Genomic DNA, 24,957 nt, shown 5'->3' on the forward strand with positions numbered 1-24,957 from the left:
GCATATTCATTTAGTAATGCCATATTAATTTTTCTTATGATACAAACAGGTGTTTTTCTCTTAACCTTGCTGAGAGTTATTCTCATTGTATGTTACACTCTAATCCCATCATTTCATTAAGTTAAATAATGAAGGAGTAGAAACTTTGGGGAAATTACCTGTGATTTTTGATTAATGAATAATTTTCTGTCCCGTTTTTAGAATTTAAAAATGAACAACAGCTCTCCCTTCACGCATCCTCAGTGGATACATTCTTAAACAGAGGTTTATGAATTAGAAATTTGTATATTGAGCCTTGTTTTCCCTTGACTAGACTATAAAAATAAAGATGCAGTTCCAAAAATAAATATTTGATAGCATAAGATTCAGATGAGATAACTAATGTCACAATGTGTTCAAAGTGCTAATATTGATAGTTTATGCATCAAAGTAAAAAATAAACACAAGCAGTGATGGCTTATGGCACATGTTGAAACCATGGATGCACCGAGTTCCTTTCTTTTCCTCCAAAAATAGAGCCAGGGAAAGGAGTTCTTCGATAAAACATTATGGTGTGGTGGGTCAGAGGGTATAACGGTTTTATAACATGCTATGTATACAAAATGGTTTCCATTATGTGAATTTTCTTAAGAGGAGATGTCTATGGTAGAAAAATGGGCATTTCTTTTTTGGCAGTGTGATTCTGGTGAATTTTTGTAGAATCCACATTTTAAAAATTGCTAGATATTTGACAGCAATCCAGTGGAACACAGCTTAATCCTTTCTACTTCCCCTTGGCCCAGATACATACGCTTCATTTGAAAATTGTGCTCTCTGCTAATAGGACCAAAAAGAACTGAGCTTAATGATAACTGTGGGTATTTAGAGCAGGCCCTAAGGTCAGAAATCAAGGCTAACTGACTCTTAGAATAAATGTGTCAGTAAGCATTATTTTACATTCTTAGGACCTTTCAGGTATTTTCATTCCTCTTGTAGCTCTTTCCTTAATGTTTCCCACTACTGGGAATTTATTGTTTTCACCCTTTGTGTATAAGGAATTATAGTGAGTGTTGTTGGCCACAACAAGAGATGTTGAACACAGTCCTACATCAGGCTACAGAAATGATAAAGATATAAAGATAAACATGTAAACATCCTATATTTTTATTAATAAAATTAATAAAATAACAGTATGACAACTAATGAGTGTAGACATTAAAGAAAACATTGATGGCGAACAGCTGAAGCCCAGCTTCTTTGGGAAAATGTTGCATATGACCGTGATATACTGAGTAAAATGTAACAGTAATATTAAATCATTGTTTTAAAACTCCCTTTATGTAGCTCATTCTGATGCATGAGCAGAGACATAAGTTGTAAGAAGAAAGTTTAGTAATGCTACTTTTTAATTTTAGACTCATAAGGGATAAAGATCTGCAAGACTAAATCTCCAATCTACTCTCTCTCTAGCAATTTCTCTTCCATTTTCAATTCAGCCATGTTAGTTGCTGTGGGGCTGTTTAAATAATCACGAAGGTACATACATACATTTAAGTTTTCCATATTTTACTGTAGTATTTCAGATAGTAAAACTATAAATCTTGATAGCATTCCTTTAAGCATAGTCCTTGTTCCCATTAAGAAAGTAAAAAGTTTAAATACCAGGGAGAGAAGAGAGAATTCTTTTTCTGGGTGGGAGACATTGGAGTTTTGCCTACTGATTGCTGTTGGCCCCCTTGACTTGACTGCCGAATTGATAGTCATTATGCCTTGTAGGCAGCATTCCCAGAATAAACAATAAATATTCATGGCTTGATTATTAATGAATAATCTATGAATAAGTACGGTCTATTTATGCTCATTACTGTGAAGAAGACTTACTTATAATACTTTAAAGAAAAAAAAGTACATTTTTAAACCAGAGACCAGTGATGATGAGTAAGTCTTTGGGAAAAGTTTGATACCATTTATTTTTGTTGCCAAAAAACCTTATCCTCACAAGTTGGAACTGTTTAACTGGATTTCAAAGAACTTTTTAGGAATTTATATTATTCAGAAGAGCAGGAAAATAGGTTGAATCGGAATAACAAGAACTTAAAAGTTTTAATCAGTTATTAAAATCCTATTCTATCCCCAGATTTGTGATTTGCAACTTCAAGTACTGCTCATGCATATCATTACTCATTAAAATCACATCTTTTATAATTCCACTTTTCTTTTATAATACAGTTCCCTAAAGTCTTGGATATTTCTTTGCCCCCCTGCCTGTTTGTGCTCTGAGGCTTAATCATATCACTCTGATGCTCAAAAAGCCTTAGGTTTATTTTTCCACTACTATTTTTCTTCGGATAGTTGCCCAAATTAATCACCTTGATCTCCACCTCAGCTATGCAGAGATTTTTACCCCTGACTCCTCTCATTGTTTCCTTTAGAAAACATTCTTGGATACTTTTTAGTTTCTAGAACTTTATTAGGTGTTTTGACACAGAGCTACAATTTTATGGGATAAAGAGCTCATTGCCTGTTTATTTGTTTACTCAGTGGCCTACCTGTGCTTTATACAGTTGTCTTTTAGAATGTCCAGTTCCCAGAGATTGGAGACAACTTTAAGGCTTTTTTTCCCCTGCCAACAAGTTTTGTTTTTAACGGCTTTATTTTGGATCAGATGTATTAAATAATGTTCCAAATTACATGGGATTAAAGATTATCTTAAATATGCTATTTTATAAAACTCAGTGAGAGTCAGCTAACAAAATGTACAATTAGGAATCAGAAGCCATAGATATTTGTGTTTAATTCTCCTCTTACCTTTATACATCAGGCAAGTGTGAGGATTAGTGTCTTTTATTTTGATGAGTAAACTCAAATCATTCATTCATATGATTTTATTATTTTAGGCTGCGAGTTACCATTTAGTAAGTTACTTCTTATGTACTTACATTACTCTGGACAAATTAATTCACCACATAAGGATAAGCCATTTATTTCTTTTCTTATAGCAGGAGACCTAGTTTGGGATTGTTCGTGTGAAATTAAGTCTTCTCATAATACCCCCAATATCAAGAAATACTTTATGAGAATTCACACCGTGGAATGAATAGGCTGTAGGAAATAAAGAAGCTTAGTTCTCATTTTGAGTGAACAGTGTCACGATTGAGATGAATGAATACATGACCAAGACAAAAACATACATGTAATTATGCATTAAGATAAAATTTAAATGAGGAGCATTAAGGAAAGAAACGAGAGTTGTGTTCAGCTAATTAATTGACTCTGCTGCTACTTCTCCCTTCTTGAACTGGAGAGATCATGAAAAATTAGGTAGTGTAGATCCTGTAAGTTCAGGAAAACAGAGTATAGGGATATTGACTAATCTGCTCACACTGAAAATATGTAATATAAAAGAGAGAGGGAAAGTCAGAAAGGTAGTACAGGCATGATCATTATCTTCATTGTGCTTTCAAATTCTACCATTCATTAAATCAATTTGGGAAGTTTTCTAGTCTGTTAACCGGTTGGTTTTCTGCTGATTGGCCTGTAAATTCTTTAGAGGAGAAAAGTTCAATAGTGGGAGTAAGGAGAAAAGGGATGTCCAACTATTCCAAGTCCAATTTGGGAAAGAATTATAGAACAAAGTACTTTGCCAAATAATGAAGACCTTCAAGAGATAAGATGCCAAAAGATTTTAAGAGTTAATATGCTCATTTAACTTTTATAATCTTCAAATATTTGTAGAAGTATCAAATCAAAATAGGTTCTCTCAAACCCTACATCCATTTCTAGGTTGCTAGTTTATAAAAATACGAAGAACCACCTATAACTGTTATTTATACCCAAAGCTAGGTAAAACTGTTAATTTTGTCCCATTTCTTAGGAATAGTTTAACCTACAGGAAAAATACCCTGAGTCCATAGAATTTAGTCTGTTTAAGAATAGAGGAAACATAAATTCTTCAAGTAAATTTTCATAAGTGGAATTTGAGGCAGCTTATAAAGCTCAATATAAATAAGTTAGTAAGGGAGGAAATTGTGGTTAAGAGAAAAAAAAAAGGGGGCGCCTGGGTGGCTTAGTCGGTTGAGCATCCGACTTCAGCTCAGGTCATGATCTCATGGTTTGAGGGTTCGAGCCCCACATCGGGCTCTGTGCTGACAGCTCGGAGCCTGGAGCCTGCTTCGGATTTTGTGTCTCCCTCTCTCTCTGCTCCTTCCCTGCTCACATTCTGTCTCTCTCTCAAAAATAAACAAAGATTAAAAAAAAAAAAGCGAGAGAGAAAAAAAAAAAGTAGTAGTTGAGGAATAGATGAGCCTGAGTTCAATTCAGTGTATAGAGGTATGTCATTATTTATTTATTTCAAAAAAATGTTTTAATGTTTATTTGTTTTTGAGGGAGAGAGAGAGACAGTGAGAGAGAGGGGTAGGGGAGGGAGGGGCAGAGAGCGAGGGAGACACAGAATCCGAAGCAGGCTCCAGGCTCCGAGCTGTCAGCACAGAGCCCGACGCGAGGCTGGAACTCACAAGCCGTGAGATCATGACCTGAGCCGAAGTCAGATACTTAACCTCCTGAGCCACCCAGTCTCCCCTGTCATAATTAGTATACATTGCCTACCTTTGAGGTAGATCCAGAACCTGAATATTGAGCACCACATTCACTGCTACCACCTGGATCTCTTGCACCATCTTCTCTTTCCTGAATATTATGACCTGACTGCCCCCATTTTCACTCCTCTTCCCCTTGAGTCTCTCCTCTACCTTGAAGCGAGAGTGATCCTGCTAAAACACAAGGAGTTTGTGTCACTCCTCTGCTCAAGACCCTCTGATGATTGAGAAGGCCATCCCCCTCAAAGTAAAACGTAGACACTATATGAACTGCCTCTTATCTCTCTGACCTGCGCCTCATCTCCTCCTCACTTTGTACCTCCTGCATTAGTCTCTTCACATTTCCTCAGTCTGTGTGGTATCCTGCCCCTGAGCCATTGTGCTTGCCTTTCCCTCGGCCTGGAAAGTTCTTTCCCAGATACCTGCTTTGCTTATACTGCTACTTCCTTTGGGTCTTGATTCATCTCAGTGAGGTGTCTCCAACCACCCTATCTACCCTTGATACTTCCTGTTGCCCTTCCTTGCTTTTATTTCCTCCTTGACACTTTTCATTTTTTTTTTTAAAGTTTATTTACTTATTTTGAGAGAGAGAGAGAGGGAGAGAGAGAATCCCAAGCACTGTCAGTGCAGAGCCCAGTGCAGGGCTCGAACTCACGAACCGTGAGATCATGACCTGAGCTGAAGTTGGATGCTTAACCTACTGAGCCACCTAGGCGCCCCGACACATTTTTCACTTATTATTTGTTTTACTCATTTACTTGTTTATAGCCTGCCTCCTACCAAAATGTGGTAAGCCGCCCGAGAGCAGGGACTTTGTTTTGTCCACTGCTAACTCCCCAGTGCCCAGAGAAATGCCTAGATCCTACTAGGAGCTCAATAAATATTTGTTTAATGAATTAATGAATGTGATTGATGCAAATTGCAGTTTACCTAATTCAATTTAGCAAAGGTAACAGTAGGGGGATGGGTTTGAAGAAATCTGGGAGAGGGAGTAGCTTGAGGAGTGTCAAGGAATCTTAAGGAAGGGATGGGCAGTTGTGCAAAATGCCACAATAAGTCAAATAATTCAAGCACTGAAAAGAAAGGGCACTGAATTTGGCATTTAAAAGGAAAGGGCGAATTTAGGGAGAACAGAACATATATTGCATTGGATTGAGAATAAATGGCGTTCAGGTGTAAATAAGATACGTGGGCAATAGTTATTTTCAACATTTAAAATAAATTGGTAGCAACTGAATTTTTTTATTGTTGTTTGAATGTGAGTTGGCCACGATTTAACTTTTATTTTAATGTTTGTGGGGTGCTTTGACCTTTACCAACTGCTTTCACATATTGTTTGATGTTCAAAACCATGAGGCAGTGTGGTGAGTGCTGTTATGTAATTCTCGTCTGCCTTTTACAGCTGAGAAAATGCTAAGACTTGGGTAAATGCCTTTTCCAAGGTCACATGCTTGGAAGTAGTGGAAAAGGGCCAAAAATTAATCCTTTAGTGTTATTTCTTTTATTTTCGTGATTGATTTAGTCAATTTTATTTTATATGTGTATTTGAAAGCTAATGAGGAAAAAAGATGTGACATAAATAAACTAACAGTATGTCACTGATGTGACATTGTCATAGGCAAGAAAATGTCGAGAGACCTGGACAGGGATGATTTGGTACACTTAAGGGTTCAATTTGCTTAGGTGATAAAGTTTCATGGATTCAGATACTCTTAGACTCACATCTCCTTTTATATTATTTTCAGATGATGATTATGGACAGGGCTGTTCCCCCCCCCCCCATCTGTAATGCAACTAAGATAAATATTGTTATTACCAATCTGATACGGAATTTTATGTCCACCGTGTTGAATAATTTCTGTGTACTTTACGCGAAGCTGTAGTTGAATATCTTGTAATAATTTCAGCATCAGTATGGTAAATAGTAACAAACGTAAGGAACATTACAATAGTATGGTTAAACCAATTCCACATTTCCTTAGTTAAGAGGAGGTTGGTCTGATGTATTTTGAAGTCATTTAATTAAAGCTTTCACTTTGTGTGTCATATTCAAAGTAAATTATCCAGCACTGAATGGATATTGTTTAGGGGGAAATATCTTCTAAGAGTTTTGTTATGTTTTTGGATTTTGGCTCTACAAACTCAGGTGTGAATTTTAGATAGATGGGAGAAATGCATTCTTTGCTTTCTTAATTTTTCACTTAGCATTGGCTGACTTTTTCTATGATGTGAATACATCTTATCATATCAGGTTGATTTATTTTAGCCTAATCATGCCTATTTCGGTAAGCAGTAAATGAGAATTTAAGTGAAACGAGCTTTACATTTTCCCTAGTAGAAATCCATTCTTCTGAAGGTGCCTATTAAGAGTTGAGGTAATTCCAGTGTACTTGTAAAAGTATCATTTAGTTTTACAAAATTCACATGGAACATTGTTTTTACAGGTTTCTAAAGGTTTGTGGATCTGAATTAGTGCGCCTGGAATTATCCTGTAGCCACTTTCTTAATGAAACTTGCTTGGAGATTATTTCTGAGATGTGTCCAAATTTACAGGACTTAAATCTCTCATCCTGTGATAAATTACCACCTCAAGCTTTCAACCACATTGCCAAATTATGCGGTCTTAGACGACTTGTTCTCTATAGAACAAAAATAGAGGTAAGAATAACCATCCTTTATGTCTTTGCTACTGTGATAGCCAACCGAATACTTAGTTGCCTGTAATTGCTCATGATAATGTGCTTTCTGATTTTTAAATAGATTATGATGCCACCTGACTATTCTAAAATCAATAGAACTGATTCAGTCATTTCAAAATTATTTCAAGTGTATTGTGTTGTTTTTATAATTATAGGAAGAGGTTCTTCTCTGTGTTCTTAAAATTTTTGTAATACTGTTCATGTAATAAGCAATGGGCTGACATGAGCTGAAATGCTGGCAGGGAATGAATTAGAAAAAGAGGCAGAATGATAGTATGCAGGAGGGCTAAGAAGCAAAGTGGAATTTAGCCAGGGCCAGACTTAGGAGTTAAAATTCTTGATACCATATTTTAGGAGGCTCATTAATGAAAAATGGAATCTTGTCATGTGTATTGACCTACTTTCTTTTTTCATGTAACATCTCTAGGACTTTTTTCCAGATCTCTACATATACCACCTGACACTTTCCACTAACTGTGTAGTGTAGGTTATACCATAATCTGTCTATTCAGCCATTTCCCAAGTGATCAACATTCAGGTTTTTCCAGTTGTTTTCCTTTTATAAGCTATCTAGCAATAACATTGTTTTGTGCAGAAATTTGCATATACATGCTGTTATTGCTGTAGGATAGAATCCTGTAAGTGGTATTACTGGATCAAAGAGTATGTGGCTGGGACCTACTAGGGGCCACTTACTGTCATATACTTGTTTACTTTTCTTCAGTCATGTTGGCCTTCTTTCTGTTACTTGAACATTCTGATCTGGTCCCAGCCCTTCTGCCTGTCTAGAATGTTTTCTAGCTTATTACATGGCTGCCCTTTTCTTAGCTCAGTGTTCAACTCAAGTATTTTTTTTTTTTTTTCAGAGATCACTTCTTGGACATTGATAAAAAGGTAGCCCCTTTCTGGCTCATTCCTTTCATTTTATCCAGTATTATTTCCTTTCTAGCATCTGTATCACTCTGAAATGATTTTGTTTTCTTGCTATTATCTGTCTCCTTACACTGGGATATAAATTTTACGAGAGTAGGAGCCTTGTCTGTCTTTTTCATTGCTGTGTTTCCAACATCTAGAATAGTACTTGGTAAAGATTGGCTCTTTGATAAGTATTTATTAAGTGAATGAATAAAATAACCAAATTACTTTTCCAAAATGGGATACCGGTAGTTTTCCCACGATAGCGAACTCTTGCCTGTCTTGAGTGTTACCTTGGTCAGCCTCTGGTATTTAACCTCTGGTATTTCCGTTTCCTTTTCTCTAAAATGGAGAGACTAAAAATACAGATATTAGGGTCACTGTGAGAATTAAATTACGTGTAAAGCGCTTAAAGGGTGCCTAGAACATAGTAAACTCTCAATAAACATTAGCTGCACGTAATAGTAGTAGTGATAATAGTACCATCATGGTAGTTTTGTAGCGTGTTTTACTCTATGGTGGGGGAAGTCTCATTTCTAAGCTTTTAAACCTTTTTTTTTTAATCCTTGTATATTCTTCTGCCACTTACAGCTTTTGGCAAGGGATTTTATCAGAAGTGTATTCGTTTTATTTCATTTTGCTTTTTAATAAGGCTTCCTGTCTGTCACGTAAGCCTTGCTTTATGTCCAAGAAAGGGCGTATTGTTGTTTTCTTCACTTAGATTTTGTATCTTTCTAGTTAAAAGGTTTATCTTTTGCATTTTGTAGTCTCAGGTACTGTTTTCTATTTAATTTTAATAGGTTATTGTTAAAGTTCATTGTTTTTGTATCATTATCTTGTATCTGCTCACTTTCCTGAATGCTTATAATTGTTCTAATTTTTATTTATGTCTTTTGGATTTTCTAATGATACGATTACCTAATCTCAAAATTACTATACCTTGTCTTTTTTAGTATTTAAAGTGTTGCTTTATTAGATAGAAATTAATAAATAATGTGCAGCAATAGAGTCATAACAGGTGTACCGGTGTTATTTTTAATGTGGTCAGAATGTCATTAATGTTTCATTTTAAAAACATCTATACAACAAACGTTTGACTATTATGTGCTAGGTACTGTTTTAGGCACTGGAACTTTAGTATCGAACTAAATAGACAACTCCTCATGCAGCTTACTGAGTTTATATGTTGTTTGATATTGCTTTCTGATAAATAGTCTTTATAATTTTTGTTTGCTTAAGAATATTTTATCAAAAATGTATATTAAGCCTCCATTGATACATTCATCTTTTTTCTTTCATCTCAGTATAATGACTTATGTCGAATAGTCCTTGCCTCCCTACATGTTTTTAATTTAATACAAAGCTGGGTTAATTTCCTAATATTTTGGAGCCAAATTAACCTGAATTTGGATTCTAGCTTTATCACTTATGAATTGTTACCTTGAGGAAGTTTCTTGACCTCCTGTACTTCAGCTTTCCCTCCTGTAAAATGGAGATAATAATAGTATGCACCACAGAGAGTTTTTGTGAGGATTAAATGATTTACTATACATGAAGTTCTATAGCAGTGCCTGGTTCATAGTTAGTATCTTTTAAGGATTTATACTTATAAATAATTTTTACATCTGCCTTATTAAGTGAGATTGAGCCGTAGTTCTCCTTTTCCTGCTGTTTTATCAGGTTTGAGGCTAGAATTATGACAACGCAACAAAATGATATGGGAAACCCCCATTTTTTTCTTTGATCTGGAATAGCTTTGATAGATGGGAATTATCTGTTCTAGAATTGACCTATACGACCATCTGGGTATATAGCCTTTTTTATTGGTAGATCAGAGTATATACCCTTGTGTAGACATGGCGTTTTTTCTAATCTATGGAAGCCTGAAAGTATGTGAGTATAAGAGCGTCTGTTTAATACAGTATTTTCAGTTTGGGGCACAATGTTTAGCCAGAGTTTAACCGATAACCTGGTATAGTGGAAAGAAGACTTATTCTGGTTCTGGCCCAGTGACAAGCTTCATGATCTAGGTTGAGTCACACAGTCTCTCATATTCCCAGATTCTTCTTTTGTGAAATAAAAGGACCGTTATCCCTGAATGCATGTTAAAGTATAGTGTTAGCCCATGTTTTAATTGGTCTGTCGTGAAATGACTTACCATTTGTGAGTGTAAAATTGTCAGCTATCTATCTTTTCTTGGGTAGGTCTGTCCATTCTTAAATTATGCCATACCTTATTTTTATTGATATATTAACTCTTTTATTGGCCTATGTACTATAAAGTCTGAGGTCCTCTGAGCAAGATCATGCCCCATTTAAAAATTTTCCGGTGAAATTTAACTTTAAGAAGAAATATAGCACAGTTAATTATTCAGTGAATCTTCAGGAAGAAGAATAGGATAAAAACAAGAAATTATACTAACTTGCTAGGCACCTTACATCTATGGTGATTTTTAAGAATCACTGGGTTCTACTCCTGAAGCCAAGACTACACTGTGTGTTAACTAACTTGAGAATAAAAATTAATTAATTGGTTAATTTAAAAAATAAATTAGATACCTTAAAAAATGTATAGCCTGTGGGATGCTTTTGAAATGTTCTATATCAACAACATCTAAGTGTCAGGAAATCATGAAGTAATCCAGTTTTCTTTAATTTACCTCAAGAAACTGATAGAATATGACTATATATTGTTAAAATCATTTTCTTTTCTTAGTTTCAGGGATGCAATATAATGATTCAACAATTCTGTACATTAGTGCTCATTGTGTTAAGTATACTTTTGATCCCCTTTTTCTGTTTTACCCATCCTCCCGTCTACCGTTCCTCTGGCAACCACCAGTTTGTTCTTTGTATTTAAGAGTGTGGTTTTTTTGTTTGTCTCTTTTTTCTTTTGTTCCTTTGTTTCATTTCTTAAATTCCACATACGAGTATATTTTTTAAGAAGTGTGATTTGTAAAAGCCTGAGAAGATTTCCTATCTCCAGAGTGGAGATCTATACATACCTAACTCTAGATGGCAAGCATCATCTCCAGCTTCCCTCGGTTACTTAAACACAGATGTAAAATCATTGTAGGAATGCATTAAATAAAATTTGTGTTGTAGGTCCATCTGCTAAAATATTATAAAAATAATTTATACATTTATTTTATACAATTTATACAATTTCTCAATTACATTGAGTGTATAAAAAATTTATAAAGTTACATTTTAATGATTTACAATTAACTTACAGTAAAATAAAAATAATGCCATTTGAGTGCTGTAAATGGGAAAATTCAAAATTGGGAAAAATTTACCCAGGCAGTGTTTACTTTTATTGCTTCTCGAGTCTATATTCAGTGCTCTCTACCTATACTTAGTATTCACTTCTAGTGTCTTCTCATCCTTGGGATCTGTATCAGATGCTGACGTGGGCACTCAGTAGGTCACAGGAATAAAGGGAGAGGGCAGCACAGTCCTCTGGTCTCTTAAAACAAGCAGAAGCTACAACACTGGCATTCATATCAATCTGCAAACACCTCCCTTGTCACTTAGGCACGGCATTATGTCACCCCCTTCTTTCTTCCATGAATGTACACTTCTGTCCTACACTCAGTGATGTTGGTGGATGGAGAACAAACAGGGAATAAGACAAGATTTAGGGGCTTGGCTTCTCTCTGAACCTCCCGTGTAATCATTGGCAGTACATTCAGATGTTATGAACTGTTTTGAAAAAAAGGAACAGCAATTAATTTTAAATGCCTCTGTCTGCTCCGAGGAAATATATGAGAAGAAAAAAATAAACAAAACAAATTTGAACTTCCTGGGAGAGTTTTTTTTTTTTTCTTAACAAGCAATACAAATTATCCAGTGCCACTTTTGCCTGTTTTTCTAAATTCTACAAATTTTTTAAATAAGCAAAAATTAGTAGTATTAAATGTTGAGTCTGTTATAGCATTTAACTTCAGAGAGATCAGATTGATGGTGTCGTAGAGTTATACTTTACAGGCCTGTATATAATTTACACTAATAAACATAATACATCTGTGCCATTTTATAAGACTTAAGTCTGTGTGCCTAGTGAGCAAAGCTTTAGAGGATGTTGGAGACCTGGGTTTTAGCCCCAGTGTTTGGGAAAGCTTACTGAATGTACTCTGTTTGCTGTCCTAGACATTTTGCGTATTATTTAATTCTTTGCACTAGTCCAGTGAAAGTAGGTGTCATTCTCATCTTACAGATGATCAAATGAAGGTTCCAAAAGATTAGTAACCTTCCCAGTGACACAGAGCAATATGTTAGAGTCAGGATTTGAACCCAAGTTTGGTGGTCTCAGTGTCATAGTTAAAATTGTATGCTATGTAAAAGCACAGAATGGTGGTTATTCTAAGAACTTGACTGCCTCTATTTAAACTAGAGATTTTTCCTTACTACCTATTAGAAAAGATTTGCAATTGGTAAGGAAATATAACATTGTAACTAACATACACAACATTGTGATCCAGTGTAAAATGCAAACTAGTAAGTTATATTCTATAAATATTTTGTAGTTGAAACTTCTACAAGGAAGTGGAATTCTTGTCTTTTATTTTTATTATAAACAAACTTACTTTGAAGTCTTAATTACTCTGCATTTATAAATAACAATTATTTAAATTACATTTAGAAAATTTAAGTAATAGTTTGTGGAATCAATACATAATAATGCTTTAAGCAAATGGGTTACATAGGCCACTTCTCAATGTTATACCCTAGTGGACAGTAGCATTGGGACACATAATCCCCCAAATAATTTTAGCAGGTAAAACTATGTGTTGTTGATGTCTAGGTGGTATGTTCCTAAGTTGTTAGGCATAGCCAGGCATGTTGCAGTTCTGATTACTCAATAAGACTGAGAACCCAGGAGAATGAAAGTATAATCGGGTCAGAATTGCCTGATATGCCAGTGGATAGATCCTGACATGCTGACGTGGCCCCTTGTGAGCCAGTGGTGAAACGGGTCGTGAGCCCAGGGTAGTGGGCTTCTCTCTTCCTGACATATTTCACCATCAAGGCTGCTTGAGCCTCATGAACCTCATGGGTAACTTTGTCAGGAGCTGGGGTTGTATTGTGGTTCATATCCTTCATATTGCTTGATTGCTGCTTTGGTAGTAAACTGAGAGCAACCTTAAAATAAGTCCCAGTGCCATTGTCACCAATTTTTGAGCCCAACCTTTACCTGGCCTAGTTCATTAAAAAAGTCAAACCCATAAATAGATGAAACAGAATAAAATGGTAGTTACCGGGAATAGAGGGTGGGGGGAGGGTAAGATTGACGGTGTTTAAGAGATCTAATGCACAGTATAATGAGTATAGACAATAATACTGTAATGATACAATTACAAATATTGTTTCAATTGTAATTGTATTTCAATATATAAAAGTATTAAAGTAACTCACTGTATACCTTAGATTTACAAATTACAATGAATCAAGTTTATCAAATTAAAAAAAAAAAAAAAAAAGATTTTCTGCCCAGTTCCACTGCTTTGGCTGACTATGGCCAGTACCCTGCAGTGAGAGAAGGCAGCAGTAGGATCTTGTTGAGACTTTAGCTATGATTAAAACTTTTGCTTAGCAGTAGGATTCAAGTATCTGATTCACACACTATTTGATAATTTAAAAACTGAAAAGATATTTGTTATTTAGTCTGTATCATAGACCCAAGTCATACAACTCAGTCCTTATCTTGGCTTTTCCACTTAAAAGATTTATGTGTTTGGGTAAGCCACTTGTACTAAGCTAAAAGTTTATTTATCTATTAAAAAAAAGCCAAATTTACCCTATCACATAAACTATTGAAAAGACCAAATTAGGTCATACGTATTTCAAAAAAAAAAAAAACAAACAAACAAACCCACACTTTATAAATTAGATGGACCTGTATAGTTGTGGAAATGATACTATAGATTTACCCAGCATAGTCCTGCACAAATATTCCCACCTTCGTCAAGTATTCTTGTATATCTTCCTAAATAGAAGTATCTTTTCCATCATGTGTGAAGGGAGATTGAGGCTGAATTATCTCTTTTACCCTTTTGATTTATTTCTGGTGAAAGGAATGTTCATTCCTAAATTAAAATCTCCTTGACGGGAAGGACCATGTTTTTGACTGTTTACTTTTTTTCACGACTAGTGCATAGAACAGCGTTCATTATAGTGAATGTACATAGTAGGTATTTAGTAAACTTCTGTTGAATGAATGAGTGATAGCTATCTCTTATCAATTCATTTTTTCATTAGTAGATAAGCATATCTGTTGAACAGATGGACAGTTAGGTCTGCAACTTGAAAAACGTAGAAGAAAATATTTGAACAGATCTGTATTTGTTCAGAAGTTTTAGCCCTAAAAGATAATGCAGTATAGTTCAACCTGTTTTGTTCATTTGTTTCATGAGATCTTTTTCATTTTTTAGATGTGTTTAGGGTTGAGATGGGAACTGGTTTCATCAGAGAAATAACAAATGTCTTCTTAAAACATCAACCAAAAAACATCACTAAATAAGCTATTTGCAGAGTCAGTGGTATACACTTGTTGGAATTCAGTAGATACAAAGAGCAGTAAACATATGCCTAGTAAAGAACAAGCTAATACTACGATAAAGAGAGACAAAGCAGGCTGGTGTGCAGTAAGCCTACATGCATCCAAGAACGTCACAGGTGTGTGTTTGGTTGGAGAATGGTCTGTTGTGCAACCTTATTGGGAGAAATGACCCTCCAGCCAAGACTTAGGCCTTGTTTACTGTATGATCCCAGAATGACTAGTGAAGTGGGTTGATAAATAGGGTAATTTTCTTTGTAATGAATTTGGTGGATCTTTTAGGTGGATCTTTTAGACAAAAGGTGGGAACTTAGAACAGACAGGAAGGAAGCTTTGTTGTACTTAGGATCTTCTGCTATCCATGACGAAAGGGTAGCTATAATGTATAATGATGTATATACTATAGCTATATTATAGTATATATTTAGTATATTATATATACTAAAGCTATAGATGTATAAAGATGGGACGTACTTTGTTTCAGTCCCTTTGGTCCTTTTCTTCTCTGTTCACTAGATTCTTTTTATGTTTGATAAACACTGATTGCAAGCATTTCTCCTGCCATATACGATGATGTCTTTTCGTGAGAGGAGGGCTGTAAAAATTTAACTCATTAAATAGACCTTGGAATACTTAAAAGGAAACCTTTAATTTCAAACTAATTTTAGACTTAAAGAAATGTAGCATAAAAAGTAGATTCCCTTACCATATGCATAATTTTTTCCTGAACCATTTGAAAATAAATTAGAAGATACAGTTCTTTACTTCTAAACGGACATGTATCTGTAACCTACTGTTAAATACTTGTGTTATGAGCTGAACTGTATCTCCCTAAAATTCATATGTTGCAGTCCTACTCCCAGTACCTCATAATGTGAGTGTGTTTGGAGCAAGGGTTTTTCAAGAGGTAATTAAGGTTATATGAGGTCATCAGGGTGGGGCCTAATCCAATATGACAGGTGTCCTTATAAGCAGAGGAGATTAGGATACAAAGAAGCACAGAGGGAAGAGCATGTGAAAACAAGGGAAGAAGAGAGGCTTGAGAAGAAGCTAACCCTTCTGACACCTCGATTTCAGACTTCCAGCCTTCGGAATTGTGCAAAAATAAATCTCTGTTGTTAAAACTACCTAGTGCATGGTACGTTGTTGTAGCAGCCTTAATAAACTAATGCAGTTTGTAAAGGATGGCATAACAACAACTTTTTCACATATTGCATAAAAAGTGTCTTGGAGAGAGGTCATGTGCATTTACTAAAACAATGTGGATTAGCGGTGGAAGTTTGGACCTGTTTACCTTTTCTTTGTTTGTAGAAAAAAAAATATCTGGAATGGGTGTGAGATGGGGCATGATAGTAGCTCAGTAAGAATGTCATTCTGTTGCTTAGCAGCAGACAAGAAAACCAAGTGTGTTTTTTAAAAGTTGGAGTTATAAATGGAACACCTGCATCCAGTTTTGATTGCCTCACTTCAAGAATGATAGAGCATAAATTGAAAGAATCTGAAGAAGTGAAAAAACTGATTATAGGTATTGTGGGGGACTAGTGTATGACAGTAATCCGAAAGTATGGTTCAGCAACTGTTTACTTGGCCTACTAGGCAGGGACGACAGTTTCAAGGACCCCACTGGCTTCACCTTCATCAACTAGAAGACGACAAAAGTAGTTGATCTTTACTTCTCTTGGATATCAGCACTCTCCTTGTATTTTCTGCTTTCTGTACCAGTTCATTTGGCAGAGTAGATATGTAGGTAAAAATGCATCCGACCCCGTCTATTGGTGAAAGCGCCTGGGCTTTCCCACTAAAGATATATGAACTGTCTTTTGAAAACAGTTTGGCTTGATTTAATGACATGAATTTGCTTCTTGACACAGAGATAATGGTGGCCTCCTTACTGCATTCTTACTTGACTTAAAGAGCACATTTTTTATACTGGGAAGTAGAAGCAGGGATGGCCTTTCCTTTAATGGAACCAGTGCAGCTAATAAACTCAAATGAAAGGGATGGCCTCTCACTTAACAGAGTCAGTGTAGACAACCAAGACCAAGAGGAGAAACTGAAATAGAAAAAACCTATGCTGGTCATGTAAATTGACTAATGCAGGGCACCATTAGCTAACTGCCACCTAAAATGCAGTCCACTTCAGACAGATTAATTTGGCTAGATAACACATAAAACAAAAAGATTAATAATTACTTTGTTCTTAAATAGCTTAAAAGTTAAGATTTTTAATAACTTCTATATAACTTAACTATCATATACTAAAGTTAACAATTTTTAAAGCCTTTAATATATGTCTCCAGGCAAGAATATATCTATACTTTTCTTTATCCTGATAGGCTTTATAGAAGTTCCAGTGGGAATATGAGGCTTTTGGTGGGGTTGAGTATATGTGGCCTGAGAGAATAGGCTGCGGTTCATTCAGGGTCAAGAAGCCTAACTTGTCCGTGCAGTGAGGTGGGATATAGAGAGAGTGTCATCTCTTGGGGGTCAGACTTGTTATCATCCACCAGTAAATCGGGTAGAAGAAATCTACCTGGAAAGGACATCATTCATTAGAGATAGCTGATCAGCATATTCTCTCACTGTTGGCATGCCACTAGGGAAACTATAGTTACAAGACTTACTTGGTGAGTTTAGAATGAGAACACTGAGAATTAGTTATGTGACTTAAATGATTAAAGGCATCAGCACAGAACAGGTTGACACTTTCATCTCAACAGGAAGGAAAGAAGATAAATAAAGTCTTTGCACTAGTACACTCTCTTTAGACGAACAGTGTCAACCAGCATATGCCTCAGACTCCTCTTACATGCTTCTTTGACAGTCCAGCCCTTCTACCCCTCTGATTGAAACATTCTTTTTTTATATACTCAGTAAGGTTACTGTCAAGTCCAGCTGGTGTGGAAACTGCCCTGACTTTGTGACTGTAGATATCTGCCATCACCCATTATGGATTGATATGGAAATTGATCAGCCTAGTCATCTGTGAGCAAAGATGCATTCAACTGTATGATTATAGGAGAGATCCACTACAATAGTAAAATGGTTCTGAAATGAGACTACAGAGCAAGGCAAACGTGTGTGGTTTAGTCTTAGATTTTGTTCTGTCACACAGATGGGCTTTTGGAATTTAAATTATTTGAACCTTATTTTGAAACTTGTACCATATAGCCAAATTTCTGAGTCTTTGGTCTAGGGTAGCTTTAACTCTAGTTAGTTTTAGAAAGCTTTCCTTTTTTTCCTCGAAGGTAGGTGTAAGAGCTTTATTAATTTATGTCATTTATGGTCTTTAGCCTTTTCTTTTTAGAAATCAATGAGAAGTCTAACTTTTCCACCACAATGTTGATCTTAAAGTTTAAGGTATAAAAGACAAAATTATTTTCAAGTTGTGATTGTGTATCATTGTATAACCTATACTGTATTGTATATTTGGACTGTATAAAAGAGAATAATTTGCAGTAGATGGTTTATAGCAAATCTCTATAAAGTAATTGAACTGAAATACTCTGGAACGATGATTGTTTCTGCATATAGTTAGTTTCAAGTGCTTTAAATAGTTCTCAAAATGCTTCAACTTTGATTCCATATTCCCCTTCCTCAAATTTATTAAGATTGGGATACTGGGGCAAAAAAAAAAATTAAATTGAAGAAAGATTCATATATACAGTGTATACTTTTTTTTTTTTAAAGTAACGTCCATGCCCAATGTGGGGCTTGAACTCATGACCCAGAGTTCAAGGGTCACATGCTCTACTGAGTCAGCCAGTCACCCATACATACATGTGTATTTTAAATTCTACTAATTGATTGTGTTCTTTGGATTTCTTTGGTGATACTTGTTATGCAAATTTATGAATACTCATGCAGGGAATATACTTGTATAAAATCCCATCTCATTACTCTGTTGTGTTTGAAATATATCACGGTCAGTGAATGTACATTTGTTTGTGATCAGGTGATGTCACTAGTCTCTATATTTTAGCTAATATATATCTGTAATACATAAACTTATTTTAATGTTGCTTCAATTTTTTTTTTTTAATGTTCATTCACTTTTGAGATAGAGCACGAGTAGGGGAGAGGCAGAGAGGGAGACGGAGACACAGAATCCGAAGCAGGCTCCAGGCTCTGAGCTGTCAGCACAGAGCCCGATGCAGGGCTTGATCCCACAGACCACAAGATCATGTCCTGAGAGGAAGTCAGATGCTTAATCGACTGAGCCACCCAAGTGTCCCTATAATGTTCCTTTAGAATGCTTTCTAGGAGTCATTTTCTTAGAGTTAGAGAATACTGATTTGGAATCCCATCTTCCTATAGTAAGAGTGTTATAATTAAGGGTTAAATTCTTTACTGAAGATAAGCAACAGTTAATTTTAACTGAGCAACAAAGGTCATAAACTAGTTATAACAACTATAAACCTGTATTAATGTAAAATGGTAAACACAGTACTGCAAACATTGATTAACCAATGTCTCACTGTATCATGAAATGTACACGGTATGCATAAGTAGAACTCTACTAAGCCATAAACCTGGACTGTCTAAAACTTATATGTGAGTATAATAAACATCAGTTACCATCTTACTAAGTATTTTTGCTTAGTACTTTCAAAGTCTGGAGGATAGAAGGTTATGTAGTGTATGGGTAGCATTTCTTAAAAAAAATGTGAATGAAAATTTGAATTTCCTTCTTTTACCTCTTACTAAATTTCCTTATAGCAAGGAGAGGCATTAATAATAATTCTCTGTGAGTAATAGTTATCTGTTGGATTTTGGAGCTTTTGAACAGGGTTAGTAGGTAGATTATAGGTGGAATGCAAAGGGATTCTTTTTTTAGGAACATGTATTCTACTAGATGCCAGCATTCACTTAGGGTATGTTTTGATAATTCTGTAGGAGAAATTAACATGGATCCAGTCACTCCTTAGTGGACTCCTTTCCATGGCAATTTAAATAAGGTTGGCCTTTGTTTAAAAATGACAAACTCATTTGAAAACGCGTCTCCTGCCTTGCATTATTAAAGCTGATAACTATTTAAATAAATTGTATTTTGATTTTATAGAGCTACTCTTGTGTTCCTATTGAATTTTACTGAACTAACCAGCAGAATTTGTGGACTTTAGGACCTAATAGATATCTTAAGTCTTAAATCAGAGGTTCATACGATTTTTTCACTTTTTTATTTCTGAATGCCTTTTTCACGGCATACTTGCTAATGTAGCCTTAATCCATCCACTTGTGTGTTCTAGAAGCGCAAGTACTCAGTGTGATAGAATTGTTCTCTTCAGTAGGGGTGGGCAAACTTTTTCTGTGAAGGCCCAGATAGTAAATGTGTTAGGCCTTGCAGGTCGTATGTGTAAGTGTCGATGCATTCAACCTGCTGTTGTAGTGTAAAAATAGCCATAGACAATACATAAATGATAGGGTGTGTCATTGTTCCAGTTAAACTTTATTTACAGAAGCAGGCAGTGGGCTGGATTTGGCGTTGGGGCAGTAGTTTGTCAACTCCTGCTCTAAGTCATTGAGTTTGTGGTCTCTGCCAAATCAGACCCTTTTATATTTGGAAACAAAGAATTTCTTCTCTTTGCTTCATCATCAATAGCAGAACTTTAATTCTGAATACTAACAGCATAGAGAGAGAATATCCTAAACCTTTTCTAGGAGGAAATTGGTTAAATGGATTTAGAGAGACTGCAAACTATTGTTGTGTTTTCTAAACCTGGGTACTCCCACAGTCTCGGGCTTCTCATGAGCTCTGCTGGAGAAAGTCATGGAACTGTAAACTTGTGCTTGTTCACCTCAGTGCTTCCTGTCGGCCCTTTTATTGATCTCTGTTGACTCCTTGTTATATTCCTCACAGCATCTCTTCCTAGGCCATCCTTGTTCCCCCTAGCCATCACCTCTATCCCCTCGTGTGGTGGTCTCAGCATGTCTCACAGCTCTTACTTAGCAAAGATGTGTGATGTCATTCAACATGAATCTTTTATCCTATATTAGCTCCTTCTTTAAGGTGGGAATGAAAATAATAGTTCTGTCTACCATTAAATGAATTTTTAATTCCCAATTTAATGTGCAGACTATAAGTTATTGTACAATATTTGCATGAGTAAGTATAGTATGCCATGAATTCCTCTTCCACGGCTTGTAATTCCTCTAGAATGCATCTACCTTTACACAAGATGTGTCGTAGTTACGTAATTATGAGAATTTGAATTCAGAAGTGTATTGTCTGTGCCTCAAAATTATAATTGGTAAGCTAGGCAGTAAGGAATACACGTGGCTCCTCAAAGGAATAGTCAAGACAGATTAATACGGCGTTCTTGGCAATACATTTTTTTTTCTTACTCTTACCTTTAATTAGAAGAACTGATTTAACAGGAGTTCATCTCTTGATAAAAGAGAATCTTACTGTCCCAACACGGGGGTAGTCAGAGTCAGGGGACTGTGTTACATGACTGTCCAAGCCACCCCAGGGGTTGGATGGAAATCTTAGAGAAAGGAGGGATTTGGGCCTGGGCACATACAACAAAAAGTATATAGTGACCTGGCATTGGCTGTACCTCATTGTCAGAACTGAGCCGAGCCTCTCCTGGTTTTACAGTATCTCTGGTACCACTGCAGAGCAGGACCACTGCACTTTCAGTAGAAGTCCTGGTTCTGGGGACACCTGGGTGGCTCAGTGGGATGAGTATCTGACTCTTGATTTCAGCTCAGGTCATGATCCCAGGGTTATGGGATCGAGCCCTGCGTCAGGCTCTGCTCTGAGCATGGAGCAGCCCCTCTCTCCTGCTCATGCTCACTCACTGTCTCTCTCTCCCTCTAAAAAAAGAAAAAAAAGGAAAAGTCCTGGTTCCAGACAGAGGCAGTCTGCAAGACCATTAGACAGGGAAGAATACAAAGAGTGAAGTCTGGGGATGGGAGTTCAAAGAAGTAAATGAAAGCATCCTTTAAAATGGAACAAGAAATTATGGAACATAGAGTGAAACAGCAAGAGCAAGTAGTTGTGGTAAAGAGCTAGTTAGAAATCTAGGAAATAAATGATAGTCATTATAATAAAAAAATGATTAAGTTCTAAATTGGACACAAAGATATTGCTAAATTAGAAAGGTTTGAGGAATGCACTTAAACTTGTAAAAGCTTTGGATGTCAAGCACTATTATATGTAGTTTGTATGCATTAAATATATATATGTATATACACACACACGCATATACACACACATACACATACATACGTACATGCACACATACACCTCACTTAATCCTCATAGTAATCCTGTTCATTGCCGTAATAAATATATACTGTGTCTACTCTATGTGCTAGTCACTGTATTATTTATTTATTGTTATCTATAGGCTACCCCAAAACTGAGTGTCTTGGAAAGGCTGACATTCATCATCTAACATAACTTCTCAGGAATCTGGGAGCTGTTTGGCTGGATAGTTTGGGCTCAGGGTGTCCAACAAGGTTGCACTCATCTCAGAGCTTAACTACAGCTGGAAGACCAGCTTCCAAACTCACACCCATGGCTATTAGCAGACTTCCTCTTTAGCTGTTGGCCAGAGACCTCTGTTTCTCTCTACACGAGCCTGTCCACAGGCCTCATGAGTGTCCTTCTGACATGGCAGCTGGCTTTTCCTGACTGAGAGATGGGAACTAAGAGGAGCAATAGCCTTTTATAACAGTATTAGTCAGGGTTCTCCAAAGACATAGAAATAAGAGGGTGTGTGTGTGTGTGTGTGTGTGTGTGTGTGTGTGTGTGTGTGTATAGCTTTATTCTAAGGAACTGGCCTACATGATTATGGAGGCTGGCAAGTCAAAAAGCCCACAGGATAAGTCAGCAAGCTGGAGACTCAGAGAGCCAATGGTGTAGTTCAGTCCAAGTTCAATGGCCTGAAAACCAGGAGAGCCAGTGTTTCTGGTCTGAAGGCTGGCAGACTTGAGACCCAGGAACAGTCGATGTTTCAGTTTCAGTCTGAAGTCAGGAATAAGCTGATGTCCCAGGTTGAAGGATACCAGGCAGGAAGAATTCTCTCAACTTGGAGGAGAGTCAGCTTTTTGTTCTATTCTGATCTTTGACGGTGAGATGAGGCCCATCCACATTAGGGAGTAATCTGCTTTCAGTCTGCTGATTTATCTGTAGATGAATGTTCATCTCATTCAAAAACTCCCTCTCAGAAACACCCAGAATAATGTTTGACCAAATATCTGGGCACCCTGTGGCCCAGGCACATTGACACATAAATTAATCATCACAATAACCTAACATACCATCACTCTGCTATGTTCTTTTTGTTAGAAACAAATCACTAGATCCAGCCCCCACTCAAAGGGAGAGGAACTAAGTAAGCTCCATCTCTGAAAGGAAGGAGTATAGAATGAACTGTGAACATACTTTTTAAGCTACTCTAGGCACTGGTTCTTGGGAGACTCCTATGTTTATGTAATAGGAGTTCAGAAGAAAAGAAACCGGACCAAATGATAGAGAAGCAATATTTGAAAAAAAGGATTGTTAAGAATCTTCATCTTTCTTTCTTTCTTTTTAATATTTATTTATTTTTGAGAGACAGAGCATGAGTGGGGGAGGGGCAGAGAGAGAGAAGGAGACACAGAATCTGAAGCAGGCTGCACTGCAGTCTCTGAGCAAGCTGTCAGCACAGAGCCTGATGTGGGGCTCGAACCCACAAAGTGTGAGATCATGACCTGAGCCAATGTCGGATGCTCAACCGACTGAGCTACCCAAGCGCCCCAAGAATCTTCATCTCTCATGATGACAGTTGGAGGTCTTCCAGTCAAATGTTCACTCAGGATACCAAACAGAATAAGTGAAAATAAATCTTTGGACACATTATGATGAAATTGCAGAATATGAGATAAATGGATAAGAGCCCCCAGGGAGAAAAAATATATTACTTACAGAGGAAGACAATTAGACTGCCTAAAATTTTAAGCCTGGCTAAATTTTCACTCAGGACGGAGCGAAAATTAAAGACTAACTATGGTATTTAACTTTCTGTGACTCAGATTCCTAATTTATAAATAACAGTATCTACCTTATAGGTTATTATCTGCTGTGTTTACTGATATATCCCAAGTGTAAATAGTGCCTAACACAGAGTAGACATTCAATAAATATTTATTAAACAAGCGTGTAGGGTTGTTGTGAGGACTAAACAATGTATATAATTTACAGCAGTACCTGACATGTTGGTAACTACTCTATAAATATGTGTTGTTAAGGTTTTACCACTCACAGACACTCGCTAAAAGAACTCTTAAAAATATTCTTCAACAAGAAGAAAAATTCAGTGAGAAGGTATCAGATATAATAGACAGTTAATGACACAGAAATTGATAAAATGCCAGTAAAGTAAATACAGTTAACCCTTGAAGAACTTGGGTTTAAACTGCATGGGTGTACTTATGTGCAGATTTTTTTTTTCCAATAAATGTAGTTCAGTACTGTACGTGTATTTTCTCGTCCTTATGATTTTCTTAAATTTTTTTTAATGTTCATTTTTGAGAGAGACAGAGACAGAGCTTGAGCGGGGGAGGGGCAGAGAGAGAGGGAGACACAGAATCTGAAGCAGGCTCCAGGCTGAGCTGTCAGCACAGATCCCAACATGGGGCTCGTGAGACCATGATCTGAGCCGAAGTCGGACGCCCAACTGACTGAGCCACCCAGGCTCCCTGACATCCTTATGATTTTCTTAATGACACTTTACTATCTCTAGCTTTACTGTAAAAATACAGTATATAATACACACAGCATACAAAATATGTGTTAATTAACTATTTATGTTACTGGTAAGGCTTCCCGTCAACAGTAGGCTAGTAGTAGTTAGGATATAGGGGGTCAAAAATTATACCTGCAGAGTTTTCACTGTGCAGAGGTCAGCATCCCTAACCCTGATGTTGTTCAGGGACCAACTGTATTGACCATGGGGTAAGAAAGAAAGAAAAACTAATCTTTTTGTATTACTTTTAAAAAGGTAAACTAAAATCCTCAAGGTGTTTCTAAAATTCATATCAAAGAGCAAAGGATCAAGAACAGCTAAGAGTTTTGAAGAATGAGGAAAAGGTGTTTGCCTTACCACATATATAGACTCATTCCAGATTATAATAGGAAAGACTGAAGTGTTGGTACAGGGGAAGGGCAAATAGACAAGTGAAACAAAATACCCAGAAATAGACTCATACACATATGGAAA

General features: G+C 36.4%; 1 protein-coding gene across 3 annotated transcripts in view; it reads left to right on the top strand.

The window, feature by feature from the left end:
• Positions 1 to 24,957, top strand: part of FBXL4 (F-box and leucine rich repeat protein 4) — an 81,806-nt gene that overhangs the window by 36,310 nt on the left and 20,539 nt on the right. For all 3 annotated transcript variants that reach the window (XM_015077793.3, XM_015077794.3, XM_053222444.1), the window contains one exon: positions 7,019 to 7,232. In XM_015077793.3, the coding sequence (XP_014933279.1) occupies positions 7,019 to 7,232 (214 nt within the window). The remainder of the gene's footprint in view (positions 1 to 7,018; positions 7,233 to 24,957) is intronic.

The sequence above is a fragment of the Acinonyx jubatus genome, chromosome B2, assembly GCF_027475565.1.
Source record: "Acinonyx jubatus isolate Ajub_Pintada_27869175 chromosome B2, VMU_Ajub_asm_v1.0, whole genome shotgun sequence".
Classification (NCBI taxonomy): domain Eukaryota; kingdom Metazoa; phylum Chordata; class Mammalia; order Carnivora; family Felidae; genus Acinonyx; species Acinonyx jubatus.